The following is a 14,735-nucleotide window of genomic DNA, read 5'->3' as shown; positions in this document are numbered from 1 at the left end:
GCATAACTGCATATGTAGTGTGATTGTGATTTGGGAATTAAACAATGGAAAATTAAGCATCTTTATTAACTATAATAATCGAATCGGTAAAATACTGCCACCAATCCATGTTTTTATTATTGAAATTTAGTACTTATTTATTACACCACAGTTTAATTATTTGAGGGTGTCTGAATTTTTGTGTTTTGGAAATGATTATCTGTTTATTGTAGCTTCATATTGCAGTAGTCAGCTTTTTAATTATTTGAGGGTCAAATGTTTAGTTTCACATTAGCAGCTACAAACCGATCATCAAAGAGTAAACTTTGGTTATATATTAGTTTGTTAACTCCTCTTTTGCAGAAATTTAACGTATAACTCCTCTTTTGTATATAAAAATATCATTTTTGGTTGTTTCATCTATTAGTTTGTTAAATAATTATTAGAATTTTCAACACACTCAAAAGTGTATTTTTTTTATCTGATTACTAGTTTGAGACCCGTCTACTATACGGGTAGTTCTTGAAAAGACAATATTTAATAAATAATTGATATAAAAGAAACAATAAACATGTTAAACACTATTAATACACAGTCGTTGTACAATAGTCTTTAAAACATTTTTAAAGTAAAAGATTATTATAAATATCAAATATTTAAAAAAATAAAAAGTAAATATTAAATTAACAAATTTTGAAGCATAAATTTTAAGAATGGTAAATATTATTTTACTATTACAAATTTGTTAAAAATGGTGGGGTTTAATGTGGGAGTGACAAGTGGCAAAACTTGTAGCTTTTTATTAGAGAGTATAGATTACAATTTCAGACTGCACATCATAACATTATTTTCTACAATTCAGGAAGCAGTTTGTATCAATAAGAGTGTTGGGGGCACTCATTGCCATCTATTGGATCTACACAAAGTGTGAGAATATATTATGAATTCAATAAGACTAAAGTACAAGAATAAAAGATGGGACCTCATGTTTCAACCATACAAGTATTTAACAGGCTCAAGTTATCCCGAGAAGTCCTGCTATCGATCCTTAACCGGTTGTATCGGTGAAACAAACTGTTTTTCTGGGAATAATGTTTATAGAAGATACCTCTCAAATTATACAAAGTTTTCCGGCTTTAATTCCACAAGATTGCTTGCGGGATCATATGCAACTTCTAATGGTTCTTATAGATTTTATAGCTCAGAGGGTGATGGAAGAAACACAAGTGAAGATAAACATGTACCAATAAAAGACGTGTCAGAAACTGCTAAGCGTATTATTGGTAATGAAAATATAAAGGAGGATGCGAATCACCATGATGCACATGCTCGTTTGGGTGAACAAGATCAAAAGGAGTGGCTTATCAATGAGAAAATGGCTATTGAAAGTAAAAGAAAAGAATCACCTTTTTCAACCAAACGACAAAGATTCAAGAACGAGTTTTTAAGGAGGATTGTTCCATGGGAGAAACAAAAGGTTTCATGGGATACATTTCCTTATTATATACAGTAAGTACTATAGTTTTACTTTTTGCTGTCAAGTTTTTTTGCTTTTTTTATGGTGCTAATTGTTTTATTACAGTGAAAATTCCAAGAATCTTTTAGTGGAATGTGTTGCTTCTCATTTGAAAAACAAGAAGTTTACTACTACATATGGTTCACGGTTAGATTCTTCAAGTGGGAGAATCTTGCTTCAGAGTGTACCAGGTATATAGTCACCATGGAGTTCATTTGCCTCAAACGGTTCAATTTGATAATTGATGATTCTGATGATGCAGGTACTGAGCTTTACCGAGAGAGAGTTGTTAGAGCACTCGCATGGGATTTACAAGTTCCATTATTGATTCTTGATAGTAATGTTTTAGCTCCTTATGTAAGTTTGTTTGTCTTTTAGCCGTTTTAATAATCATCCGACATCCATCGTTTGTATCCTCATGGTTATCAAAATCTTTATTTTGGTGGTTAATTAGGACTATGGTGAAGATAACTCAGAAATTGAATCAGACGAAGAACAAGGAGAGTCAGGTGAAGAAGTCACGTCTGAATCCGAAGTTGGTGATGATGCAAGCAATGAGGAAGAGTGGGGTAGCAGTGGGGACTCAAGATCAGATGATGAAGATGTTGCCTCTCGGACTGCTGCAGCCCTAAAGAAGCTTGTTCCTGGAAACCTTGAAGATATTGCAAAGGTAGTTTTTATAATCCATATATTTATTACTAGGTTATGATCCGTTGTGGTGCACGGCAACCTAAACAAGTTTTTGGATAACAATTAATAAAATTCTTCATTACATTTTAAGACATGATTCATTTCAGTGCTGCAATAAGAGTTCTCACATAGCCTAACTAAAAACTTTTAAGTTGGTGAAAAGTATTCATTCTATGCTATTTTATTTACATAATAATTATGTCGTCATTATGTGTTTAGGCATGGTGTCAGCTCAACATTCGCTTCTCCAAATTTCCAAATAGAATAGGTCTATATTCATAGCACTTTGTGAAATAGACGATTAACTTTATTGAAGAAAATGTTATATTCTATTTTGTTATACGATTAAAAATAATGCTGACCTCATTAAATTTTGATATTGGCTGCATCATGAACGTATCGAGTAGATCGTTTTACTGATGTTATTATTTCTATGGTATTACTTTATTATGTGCTACACAGGTTACTTAGGTAAAACAATTTGTTGAAAATGAGTAGATTAAAAAAAACAAAAACTTGATATAGATATCACAAATGCTGTGCTACATATGATTGGAGGAATTGGGATATTGTTGTAAATTTGTAATGTATTTTTATATCAATTTTCAATTCTTTTTTTTATAACAGAACATTGCTATTGTTGGGGAGATCTCCTCTGAATCTTCAAAGCAGGAGGAAGCTGAGGCTTCCGAGGAAGCAAACGAGTCATTAAAGAAAGGTATATTTTATACAATATCTGAAACACATGTTCTTGAGTACGATCACTAAAATCTTTCCATCCATTTATTCAGATGGAATTTTGTGAATTTCTTTTTGATCTGAAGCCTTTTCTCTTCACGCGGTAACAACTAATTTATTTATATACTTTAATCAGGGGATCGTGTCAAGTATGCTGGGCCTTCTGTCTTTGTGGAAGAAGATAACAGGTTATTGCTTTTCTATGCTATTTCTCATTAGTAGTTTCCATGCCTAAATATTTGCTAATTACTTTATTTGTTATTATTCTTTGTGTAAATTTCTTAGAAATATGCTTAAAGAAATGATGCTCTTATTTTGAATATTTGATCAATATGACTATTAGACTCTACTTGAATATGACTGTTACTTCTTACATGACCTTCTTATATGGGCCCGGGCCTCTTTATTTGTGAACCATTTGTGTACTGTGCTTAGGAGGTTAATCCACCAAGATTATTTTTCTCCATTTTTACTTTGTTTTTTCTAAACCGATAATTCTGTTAATTATGATTACAAAAATAAAGTTATTACAGTAAATTTTAAATCTTTAAGTTTAGGAGAATGTAGGCATGAAATGTAGACTTTGGGCGACTTTCATCCCGTTTGACCCGTTCTCTTTTGCTTTGGCCCATTTGATCTGTTTGAGAAAAACTCAACCTGTTTTACAAGTAAATGGGTTGAAATTGCGAGTGAAGAACGACTTTAGACTCACATGATTATTTACATATCCAATGCATAACAGGATTAAATTGGGGTCGATAGCAACATCTGATGGTCCAAGAAAAGCATATACCTTTATCACACGCAGGTGGGTTGGTAAGTCGTACGGATGTATGAAAAACAACTATTGTTCCATGTTATCACACATTCAATTAACTTATCCATGTTATCAATATTCTAAGTATTCATGTATAAGTTTCAAGGAAAGTACGCATGTCACAAACGGTCAATAAGAGTGCTCACCAAAACAAAAAGGCACTAAAGCACAAGACTAGGGAAGTAACAACACAAAATACCAATGAAAACTTGAAAAGCAAGTATGGTTTTTAAACTTAATAATACAAATAGAGCTGAGAATAACACGAGAAGTGCTTTGTGCTCTTTTAAGAAAAAGGCACATAAGTGTTGTGAGTAGTGTTAATTATTTATTTTTTGCGTTTTTGAGCTGGAATTGATGGGAAAGAACGTTGTTAATTCTACTATAATAACGCTACTATGTAAAACAGGCTAGCTTATGACTCGGGCGGTTTGATCATTGAAAACAAATTAAAAGTTTTTCTACTTTCATCAAGAAAACTCGAGAACACATTCTTTACTTATGAATCGGTCGGTTTGGTGATGTGTTTCTAATGGGTCAAGATAAGAAATTGCTAAAAGGAAATGGGTCAAACGGGTTGAAGTTGTCAAAAGTGTATATTCAACGCATACAACTGACTAACTCGTTTGATTTTTATTATCTGTTATTGTTTTACAAATAGGACAATGTGTTTTGTGTCAACCTTGCACTGCCCATTTTGACCTATATCTACGCCACCCTCCTGTTTTTACAATCTCTAGTTAGATTGTTTGTCATCAAGATAGAAGTTTTCTAAGGCTGAAAGTAGCATAATATGCAAACACTTGATGATTTGCTTTTGGATTTTGAGTAAGAGTATATGCGGAATGATAAGCATGGATTCAAGGAAAATCTTTCAACACATGAATTTTACATTATTTGTTAAAAGCGTCCCTCATTTTGTTGTCGATTCTTTCTGTTAATGTGGTTTCTTTATTAAAATTGTATAATGCCAGCAATGTTATGGAGATTGACTAATTGCTTGTCCACCGTCATTTTGCATAGAATTCCGAGCTTTGCTTTTGCATGATTGATTGGAACTTATATAGAAGTAAAATATGCGTTTTTGTGAAATTTATTCCTTCTTGTACAGCTAATCTTGTTATTAAGTTGCTTCTCCAATGTTTCCGGTGACTTGAAGTTGTTCCTTTCACTTTTTTTTCTAATTCAGTTTGCTATTTTACTCGAATGTTATTGATTCGTGCTCTTGCTGAGTCTTGAAGCATACGGTTACGGTCTTGATTTTACTTGCGGTTGATTGTGAATGTAATTGCCGAAAGTTATTCTTTTCAGCTTATTATTATCTAACGTTTTTGGAATTTCATTATCAGCCACAAATAGCTATTTCTGAACCATTGGTTTCAACCTATTTTGGTTATTGTTTTTTTCTTATTCAGACCCTTAGCCATGGGCCAACGTGGGGAGATCTTTGAAATTAGTGGTGAAAGAGTTGCAGTTATCTTAGATAGTTCAGATGATAAGGCAGATGATGATGATGAAAAACCTGAGCAATCCGCGACACCATCAATATACTGGATTCATGGTACAACTTTATAATCAATAATATTATAATAATTTTATTACATTATCTGTTGATAATATTTTGTTTATTTGCAGCTAAGCATGTGGAGCGTGATTACGATACTGAAGCCGAAGACTGTTATATTGCAATGGAAGCGTTATCTGAGGTTACATACAGTTCCTATTAGTTTCAGTTTTAAAAATATGAAAAGTAACGAAAAAGTAAAACTCTTATTTCTTTTTTTTTTTATAATGATGGCAGATCTTGCGGTCTGTGCAACCTCTTATTGTATATTTCCCAGACTCGTCATGGGATGTTTCCAAGTCAAACCGCAAAGATTTTGTGAATAAAGTTCAAGAAATGTTTGGCAAGATATCAGGGCCCATCGTCTTGATATGTGGGCAAAACAAAGTTGATACCGGATCTAAAGAGAAAGAGAAATTTGTAAGTTTAATTCTGAATCATTTTATGTTTTTCTTTGCTAGGGTTATTATGTGATACCTGTTCTTTCTTTCATATTAAAATATTTTTGTTTTGTTTTCTCTTTTCAGCAGACTATGATTCTTCCAAATCTTGGCCGTCTTGCAAATTTGGTAATTCATAGTTTTTTTCAGAACATTTAGTGTTATCACTCTTTTTTCTTTCTTAACTGCATTAAATACTTTTTGCAGCCTCAATCTTTGAAGCAACTTGCTGAGGGATTGAAGCCCACGAGACAGCCCGGGGACACTGATATTCACAAGATATTCACTAATGTTATGTGTCTACTTCCTCCAAAGGTTATTAGTATATATTAGAATATTAATACATCATTATTTGTTAGATACTTTCAATAACCTGTTATTTCATTTTATTATTATTATTTTTTTATTTTATTAAATTTTTTTTTGGCAGGAGGAAGACACCCTTAAAGTATTTAATAAGCAAATTGATGAAGACAGACGGATTGTTATATCACGAAGTAATATAAATGAATTGTATAAGGTATGTATATCTTCTAGGACAGCTTTTGTTCTGTAATGCCATATGTTTACAATTTATTACTTCTTTATATAATATGTTTCAGGTTCTTGAGGAAAATGAGCTAACTTGTGTAGACCTCTTGCATGTAAATACTGATGGAGTGATACTAACAACTAGGAGTAAGATTACGCGTTTATCACCTTGATGATTGAATACATTAAGATTTAAAGCGGTCAAATCCTTAATGTTTATTTTAAAAGACTGCAGTTTTCGTCCCTGTGGTTTGTCCAAATATGTGGTTTTAGTCCAATAGTTTCAAATTTGCGATTTTCGTCCCTGTGGTTTCATTTCACTTGCAATTAAACCCGACCTCACTAACCTCGTTAAGTCTGGCCGTTAAATCCATCATCCTGCCATTCATGTGAGGGGCAGTTTTGTCCCTTTTCTCCCCAAATATAACTCAATCCTAATTCGCAAGCCCCTCATGTGAGGGGCTAAGGTGTATTTGGGAAAGAAAAATGACAAAACTGCCCCTCACATGAATGGCACGCTGATGGATATAACGACCAGGCTTAACGGGGTTAGTGGGGTCGGGTTTAATTGCAAGTAAAATGAAACCTCAGGCACAAAAATCGCAAATTTGAAACTATTGCACTAAAACAACATATTTGGACAAGCCACGGATGAAAACCGCAGTTTACTCATTTTAAAATTTTGTATTTGAGTTTGCAGAAGCTGAGAATGTTGTTGGTTGGGCTAAAAACCATTACTTATCCACTTGTGACCTTCCTTCCGTTAAATCAGATAGAATGAATTTGCCCCGTGAAAGGTAATAACGTCTTTGATTAACCAATGCTCTGTTTGTTAAGCTGTTCCATTTCGTTTCATTTAATAGTTTCATGATTTATTGCATTACTTTTTTTTTCCAACGGCCTTTAAGTTAACGAAACTAGCAAAAGCTAGGAAAAAAACAAAGTATGATTACATAACATGGAGAAGATTTTTTTATCCACTCGGTCCAACTAATTCTACTTTTACCGTCATTATTTGCTATCCACGAAAAAGAGTAATTAAGAAGAGTGTCGAAATAAGGTATTTTCTTGCATTATATTTAAGCTGACAAACCTTTTCAACATGAAGCCTTGAAGTTGCAATTTTGAGGCTAAAAGAACAGGAATCGGTTTCCAAGAAGCCAGCACAAAACCTAAAGGTTGCTCCATTTACTTTTCAATGATCATATTGCGTTATGTTTTATAAAGAAGTAAATAAAAAGAATTAAAGAAAGCACATGAAACATGGGTTACTTGTGGCAGAATCTTGCTAAGGATGAATACGAGAGCAACTTTATTTCCGCAGTCGTTCCCCCGGGTGAAATCGGTATTAAATTTGATGATATTGGTGCTCTTGAAGACGTGAAAACAGCATTACATGAATTAGCGGTTCTTCCAATGAAAAGGCCCGAGCTTTTCTCTCATGGAAATCTGTTACGGGTACTTTGTTTTCTGTTCTTTCTTGATGGGTAATTTGGTCATTTTACACTTCATAACTAACATAAACCTTTTCAGCCTTGCAAAGGAATATTGCTTTTCGGGCCTCCTGGAACCGGTAAAACACTTCTTGCAAAGGCACTTGCAACTGAAGCAGGTGCCAATTTTATCAGTATAACGGGCTCCACACTTACATCCAAGGTACTTAACACATTGTGAAACTTGCGGTAGATTATAGATGATATTTGGTTCTAGTTTTTAAGATATTTATGCTAAACACATTACTTTATTAAGTGATTATCGGCGAAAAGATAGTATCTGTGGATCATGCATTAACGGGTCAAAGCTTAATTCTTTTAGCTAAAAACACAGCTGGTCAAACGTGTCACCAGTGACCCAAAGTTAGCCCGTGAACAAACTGAACGGGACATGCTCATTTTTGTTCGTTTAACTTTCACAAAACAAATGATTGAGCACAAACATTTAAACAAACGGGGTTTTTTGTTAGTTAAAAAAATGACCGTGTTCGTGTTCCTTTATGTTTGTTCGTTAACCTTATAAACGAGCGGTTCATGAACACGTAATCGAACAAACGTAACTGAACCAAAATGAACAAAAATAGCTGAGTAAATTAGTTACAAGTAAACATGGATATCAATTTGTTAGGCCTAAAAAATAATAAATCTAGACTAAATTGTAATGGGTGATATTTAATTTGATAAAACTAGGCTAAATAGGAATGGATCTAAAATTTTAAACAATCATATAAATGAACGGACATAACGAACATAAATGAACGAACGGGACATGTGTTCATTTTCGTTCGTTTAACTAAATGAACAAACAATGTTGTTCGTGCTCATGCATTTATTAAATAAATGAACATAAACGGACTTTCTGCTGAATGGTTAACGAACAGTTCAAAACGTTCTGTTCGTTTACAGGCCCACCCAAAGTGTAATCATTTTTAAAACATTAATTATTTGTAAAATGTAAAAAGTTAAAAAAAAAAAAAAAAAAAAAGAAACGACAAAAGTGAAGTGGGCCAGCCTGGCCCAAAAAAGGTTACCCGTTTTACCCCGTTACTCACCCACTCATCTTTCCACCTCGAGTATTTTTCCTTTTTTGTGAGCAGAATAAATATGTTAAATTCTTGATATTATTGTTGATTTGTGTAGTGGTTTGGTGATGCTGAAAAACTTACAAAGGCCCTCTTTTCATTTGCCAGCAAGTTGGCTCCTGTAATAGTGTTTGTTGATGAGGTGAGAGTTACATTTCAAGTTTTAAACTTTTCCACTTTTGGTATTGTCAATTTAGTTAAACGTTTGTCGTTGAACTTTTAAACAGGTTGACAGTTTGCTCGGAGCTCGTGGAGGGGGTTTCGAGCATGAAGCTACTAGAAGAATGAGAAACGAGTTTATGGCAGCTTGGGATGGATTGAGATCAAAAGATAGTCAAAGGATTCTCATTCTTGGTGCCACGAACCGACCGTTTGATCTTGATGATGCAGTGATCCGTCGGTTACCACGAAGGTATTATAATGTCATAATATAAAATAACGCTTCATATATTATTTTGAACTTGAAGAAAGTGGTGTAATGTTTATGGATGTTGGTTTAAGGATTTATGTGGACTTGCCGGATGCCGATAATAGGATGAAGATATTGAAAATATTTCTTGATAAAGAAAATGTTGAACTTGATTTTGATATTAGAAGTCTTGCTAATGCAACCGAAGGATATTCAGGGAGCGACTTGAAGGTAATCTTCAAGTAAAACCTATGCAGTCGATATCCGCCGATATATCACCGATATCAGTGATACATCAGCTATCGGTGCAGTCAAAATATTGGTCAGAATATCAGTACCGATAATATCAGCGATATTGACTGATATTGGACCGATATTTGACCGATATATCACCGATATCAGTGTTTTAAGTCTTAATTATCAACTTTTAGTGTTAGTTATTGTTTTAAGTCTTAAATCAATTCTTACTTGCTACGATTGTTAGTGTTTTGCAATTTGCAAAAGGTTAATTTGTTAATGGTAGGAGACTATACTGAATTATTAGTGTTAAATTGCTATATATATATATGAATTTTACATGATATTAAAATTATCGGTATCCCAACGATCTCACTAGGGCCGATATCCGATATTTTTCTGCATTAACTGCTTAGAGTAAAACATAATGACATATAAAATCGTTCAAATCTGTCACCTATAAGTTTGACTTTGTGACACATTTTGATTATGTTTATCTCATTTTTTTTGTAGAATCTTTGTATTGCTGCGGCATATAGACCCGTTCAAGAACTTTTGGACGAAGAAAAGAAAGTGAGCGTCTTTTATCGTTACTGACCAACTCATCATCAATTCATCATACATGTGTTTTTTTTTTTTAACTTCATTTTTGGATTGTACCATGTTTGTAATATGCAAGTATTGTATTTGCAGGGAACGAAATGTGATACAACTCCAGCATTAAGACCACTAAATTTGGATGATTTTATTCAATCTAAAGCCAAGGTATGCTACTGTTTCGACTTTTGACACAAAAGTATTTTCTCACTAACAATCATATATAGGTGGGGCCATCGGTTGCTTATGATGCTGCGAGCATGAACGAACTCAGGAAATGGAACGAGCAATATGGAGAAGGCGGAAGCAGGAGAAAGTCACCATTCGGGTTTTAATATCGGTTTTGTTAAAAGATAGAAAGATAATGTAGGTAGCAGCCGCAATCTTGTAGTTGTGATCAATAGAAGAGTTGCTTCTGGCCATGATTTTGAATTTTCGGTCAAACTAACTGCAAAAGATTAGAGACAGCAGTTCATACCGAGGTTCAATAACTATATTTTCATGTATTTCATAAGATTTTACCTTTTACTAGAAAAGACATGAGCAATGTTAGAGTCTTAGAGATGAAAAACGTGTATAGCGGTTCGGCTTAATTTTGTTGATTTCTCGATTCTTTAATCGATAATTTTCTTTAATACATTACCTAATGTTTCTTTATGTTAAAACATGTACAAATTAGTATTGTACATGCAACGAACAATATGCCAACCCTGCGTATTGTACAGCAAAAGCAACGTATAAGCGTGCTTATAGCTCTACAACTTGGCATGAGGCGTACTATATTCCCAACGACATATAAGGGGCATATATGGAGACCGCCATGGAGGAATACAACAGACGTATAGCCCTGCAGCGCATTGTATGATACGCCCATATGGGCGTATAATATACCCATACTCGCAAAAGTGTAACGTAACTTGGTTTTGGTTGATTCTAACACATATGAGAATCATGTACTCATAAATTTATTTACTTTAAAATAGGGGTGGCAAATGTGACCCATTGGGTTGAATGGGTTGTATTAAAATAGATATAATGGGTTATAATGAGTCAAACAAAAAAAATAAAAGGATTGAAACGGGTCAAAACGGGTTGATATTTTTTGAGTTTTTTTCTTATTTTTTTTATGAAATAAGAAAAACGGGGAAAATTTTTAGTTTTTTTACTTTTTTAATTTTTTATTTATATTTCGAGTAATGATTTTTTAATTATTCTTTTAAAATTTTTTAACGAGGGATTTCTGAAATAGGTTGAGATTTCAGAAACCCCTCATTAAAAAATTCATAAAAAATAATTAAAAAATCATAACTGGAAATATAAATCAAAAACTAAAAAAGTAAAAGAAAAAAAAAATTTTATCCATTTTTCTCGTTCCATAAAAAAAATAATAAAAAAAACCCTCAAGAAATGTCAACCCGTTTTGACCCATTTCAATCATTTTATTTTTTTAGTTTGACCTATTATGACCCATTATATACATTTTAATACAACTCATTCAACCCAATAGGTCACATTTGTCACCCCTACTTCAAAACACATTTATCATCCAAGAATATAATGCCACCACTAGTTAAACTCACCAAAATTTGGTTACGATTGTAGAAAACACTTGTAGCGCCACCCGTCACAATTGAACCTAATCCATATTGACTAGGAACATAGCTTTGGCTATGTTTTATTCCACACCATGCTGTCAAAGTTGGATCTTAATTCGGATTTGACATGTATCCGATTCATTTATAATAAACAAAGAATTAAAAAAGGATTTATAAGTCCATATAGAAAGCAAACGTGCTACCACTCACTTCTTTATTCAACTAAATATAAGCTGTTGGATAAGATTTTGACGTTCACAACAGTACGAGATCAAATCCCGTAGTAACAAAAAAACTGTTAAAAAGAGGGATTTTAGACATCTTCCAACTTATTCGTTTGGTTTTATTTTAACGGGAATTTCATAGGATAATAATAAAAAAAATTTAGTTGCTTGCTTTAACATTGTGAATTAATTTTCTTTTTAAATGTTAACATTTGAAAAACATGGTTATTATTAAATTAAGGTTTTCATGCATTTTAAACTGAATACTGATTTTTATTAACTTTCCTTTGCAAGGTAAAATATAAATTAATAATTAATAAGTAAATGCATCAAAGCTGATTATCTAAGATCTTATTTGGAGTTCAAAAAAAAAAATCTAATATCTTATTTATGTGCAAAGTCGATATATAAACAACTCGATTATCAACAATAACTCCGGAGTTTAATGCACTTTTTTTATATATCGCAACTTAAAACCCATGTACTATACGGTGAAAAATATTAATATAATTTATAAATTTTCATGCATATCTTATAGGTGGAAAACTATATTAAACATATTATTTATAGATATCTAATAGATGGAAAAATATATTACATATATCAATGATTGAAAAAAATAAAAACTATGGATAATATATAATTGGTTTCTAAAATACATTAATTATCATTTAGTGTAACTTAACTCACATTTACTATTTGATTGCAAACCAAAATTACGTAATTAGACTTCAGAGTTCTTTTTAAATAAAAGATAATTTAGAGTAGTTTTATTAGTACAATTAATATATTTTTTAAAATAAATCATTATTGAAAAAAAGATATGTGTATTTATTAATAGAAAGAAGTGTGAAAAAAATAGTAAAAAAATAGGATGAACGGGGTGCTTTATTAAGTATCCAAACCAACCATTTTTTACCAATCAATCATCCAAAGACACATCGTATTTACCTGAATGAACCAAAGTACCTTGTGTTCGAGTCCAATAGATGGCGCCAATGAAGAAGCACAGATCGAACTGGATAGTCTGGATCTATATTTTCTCATGTGTGAATGTACTAACTACCTGATGAGATCAGATTCCAGCCAATTCCCTGCAAAACAAACACCTTGAGTCTCTTCACGGGAAGGACAAGATGGGGGTTCTTCCAGTAACCACCATCCGGTGTGAGAATAAGTACGATGAATAAGTATGAAGTACAAGTGTTGCTCTGGTTCAGTGTGTGTGAATGAATACCTCATGAAGATGATTCGAGTATTTATAGCCGGGGATGGGGGAATGTGATTGGTGGAGTTGTTATTGTCAAGATATTCCATATCTACCTGAATGGATACGTGTCGCGTGTTTATAGGATATAACAGCCTAGCTCCGTTTGGGACGTTATCAGGTGTCCAACTGTCATTCTTCCATTTGCTGAGGTTGCTATCAGGGAATGTTGGAAAAATCTTCTAGAAGCGATTTGTTACAACTACTCTTTCATATGGCGTGAGGACTTTACTCGTGTGAAGTTCCATGTACGTCTCACGGATTTTCTTTCGCGGATGCTCATTGGTAATTCGTGGGTGAGGTTGGGACCTGTGAGGTAATTTCTTTGATTTGCGGGTAGCTTTACTACCTTACATCTATAGTATTGTTTTTAACTATTAATGAAAATCGTTTTTTTAGATTATATGTTATAGCTATTTTTTAAACTTCTGTATATATATATATATATATATATATATATATCATTGTTTAAAGATATAATTTATAATTTGTTTTAAGAGATAGTAAAATGGTAAGAGTGAAGAATGATGAAAGTTATGAACTTACGACCATATGGATGAGTAAAAATTATGTGACATTAATACAACAATAAAAACCATGCCTCATAGACTAATAGCCTAATTAATAGCCATTAATCTCGAGCCTAAAAAGTATTGATTTTTGGAGATACATATGATCTTTTTTCTAATGCTTGGGATTGAAAGTTCACACCGTAGATATGACTTCGGATAATCCAAGATAAGTCATTTTTGGACCAACTTGCCGGGCCATCCGTCACAAATAATGACAGCAATAAACTTTGTCTACGATGCATTCCATGTATATAGATCATATATGGTTGGTTGTCAAAGGTTGGCGATTTAATTCGGATTTGACGTGTATCCTATTATATTTTACATAATAAGTCAACTAATCAAATAGGATATGTTAAGTTTCATTATGCTTAAAATTTAGTTTTTCTTTTAATATGTAATATCTAAAAACTTCAAAAAATCTAATGGACTTTGATATAACTTTTAGGACAAAAAAAAAACTAGCATATTTTCTGTTTTTCTCACAAAAGTCTCTCAACTTAACTTTTGCATATAAAAGTCCATTCACTTGTTGAATTTGAATACAAATGTCTCTTAACTCAGCTTTTGCATATAAACCCTAGTAAACTAAAACGACAACACACAATTACGAACACAAAACGAACAATCGGAAAATCTTTGCAACTTTAAATTGACACGAGGTATGTATCGGAAATTAATTTAATAAATAAACTTGAAATCGAACCACAAGAATGAAACATATATCGCCGTTTATTATTCTTGTTTTCATCAACCATTATTTATTTTTGTAGATGCTATTTATTTAAGAGTTATGTACGTGTTTTTATAAAGGAGTATAAAACCCAAATGATGAAGAGGATGATTTTAGTGACACTACTTATAAAACAAGTCACGAAGATGAGGAATTGTCAGACTCGTTATAAATGACCTTGAAGACGAGGATCTTGTTACTACTTTATATGCAAAAGTTGAGTTAAGAGACTTTTATGTTCAAATTCAACA

At 32.6% G+C, this 14,735-nt stretch overlaps 1 protein-coding gene across 1 annotated transcript; it reads left to right on the top strand.

Annotated features, from left to right (window-relative positions):
* The first annotated feature begins 802 nt into the window (after positions 1-802).
* Positions 803-10,553, top strand: LOC143547498 (uncharacterized). Its single transcript, XM_077038908.1, has 23 exons — positions 803-1,488; positions 1,562-1,686; positions 1,758-1,852; positions 1,950-2,165; positions 2,813-2,903; positions 3,060-3,111; positions 5,156-5,301; positions 5,376-5,446; positions 5,542-5,724; positions 5,835-5,873; positions 5,952-6,059; positions 6,175-6,264; positions 6,347-6,422; positions 6,976-7,072; positions 7,384-7,453; positions 7,557-7,733; positions 7,809-7,931; positions 8,909-8,992; positions 9,078-9,262; positions 9,352-9,490; positions 10,010-10,069; positions 10,190-10,261; positions 10,321-10,553. The coding sequence occupies exons 1-23, from the start codon at positions 920-922 to the stop codon at positions 10,426-10,428; spliced, it is 2,976 nt and encodes a 991-aa protein (XP_076895023.1). The 5' UTR covers positions 803-919; the 3' UTR covers positions 10,429-10,553.
* Positions 10,554-14,735: the final 4,182 nt, after the last annotated feature.

Source organism: Bidens hawaiensis, unplaced genomic scaffold, assembly GCF_021521415.1.
Source record: "Bidens hawaiensis isolate Kalapana, Puna unplaced genomic scaffold, B.hawaiensis_p1.1 tig00014722_1, whole genome shotgun sequence".
Lineage (NCBI taxonomy): Eukaryota > Viridiplantae > Streptophyta > Magnoliopsida > Asterales > Asteraceae > Bidens > Bidens hawaiensis.
This window is presented reverse-complemented; position numbering and strand designations above follow the sequence as displayed.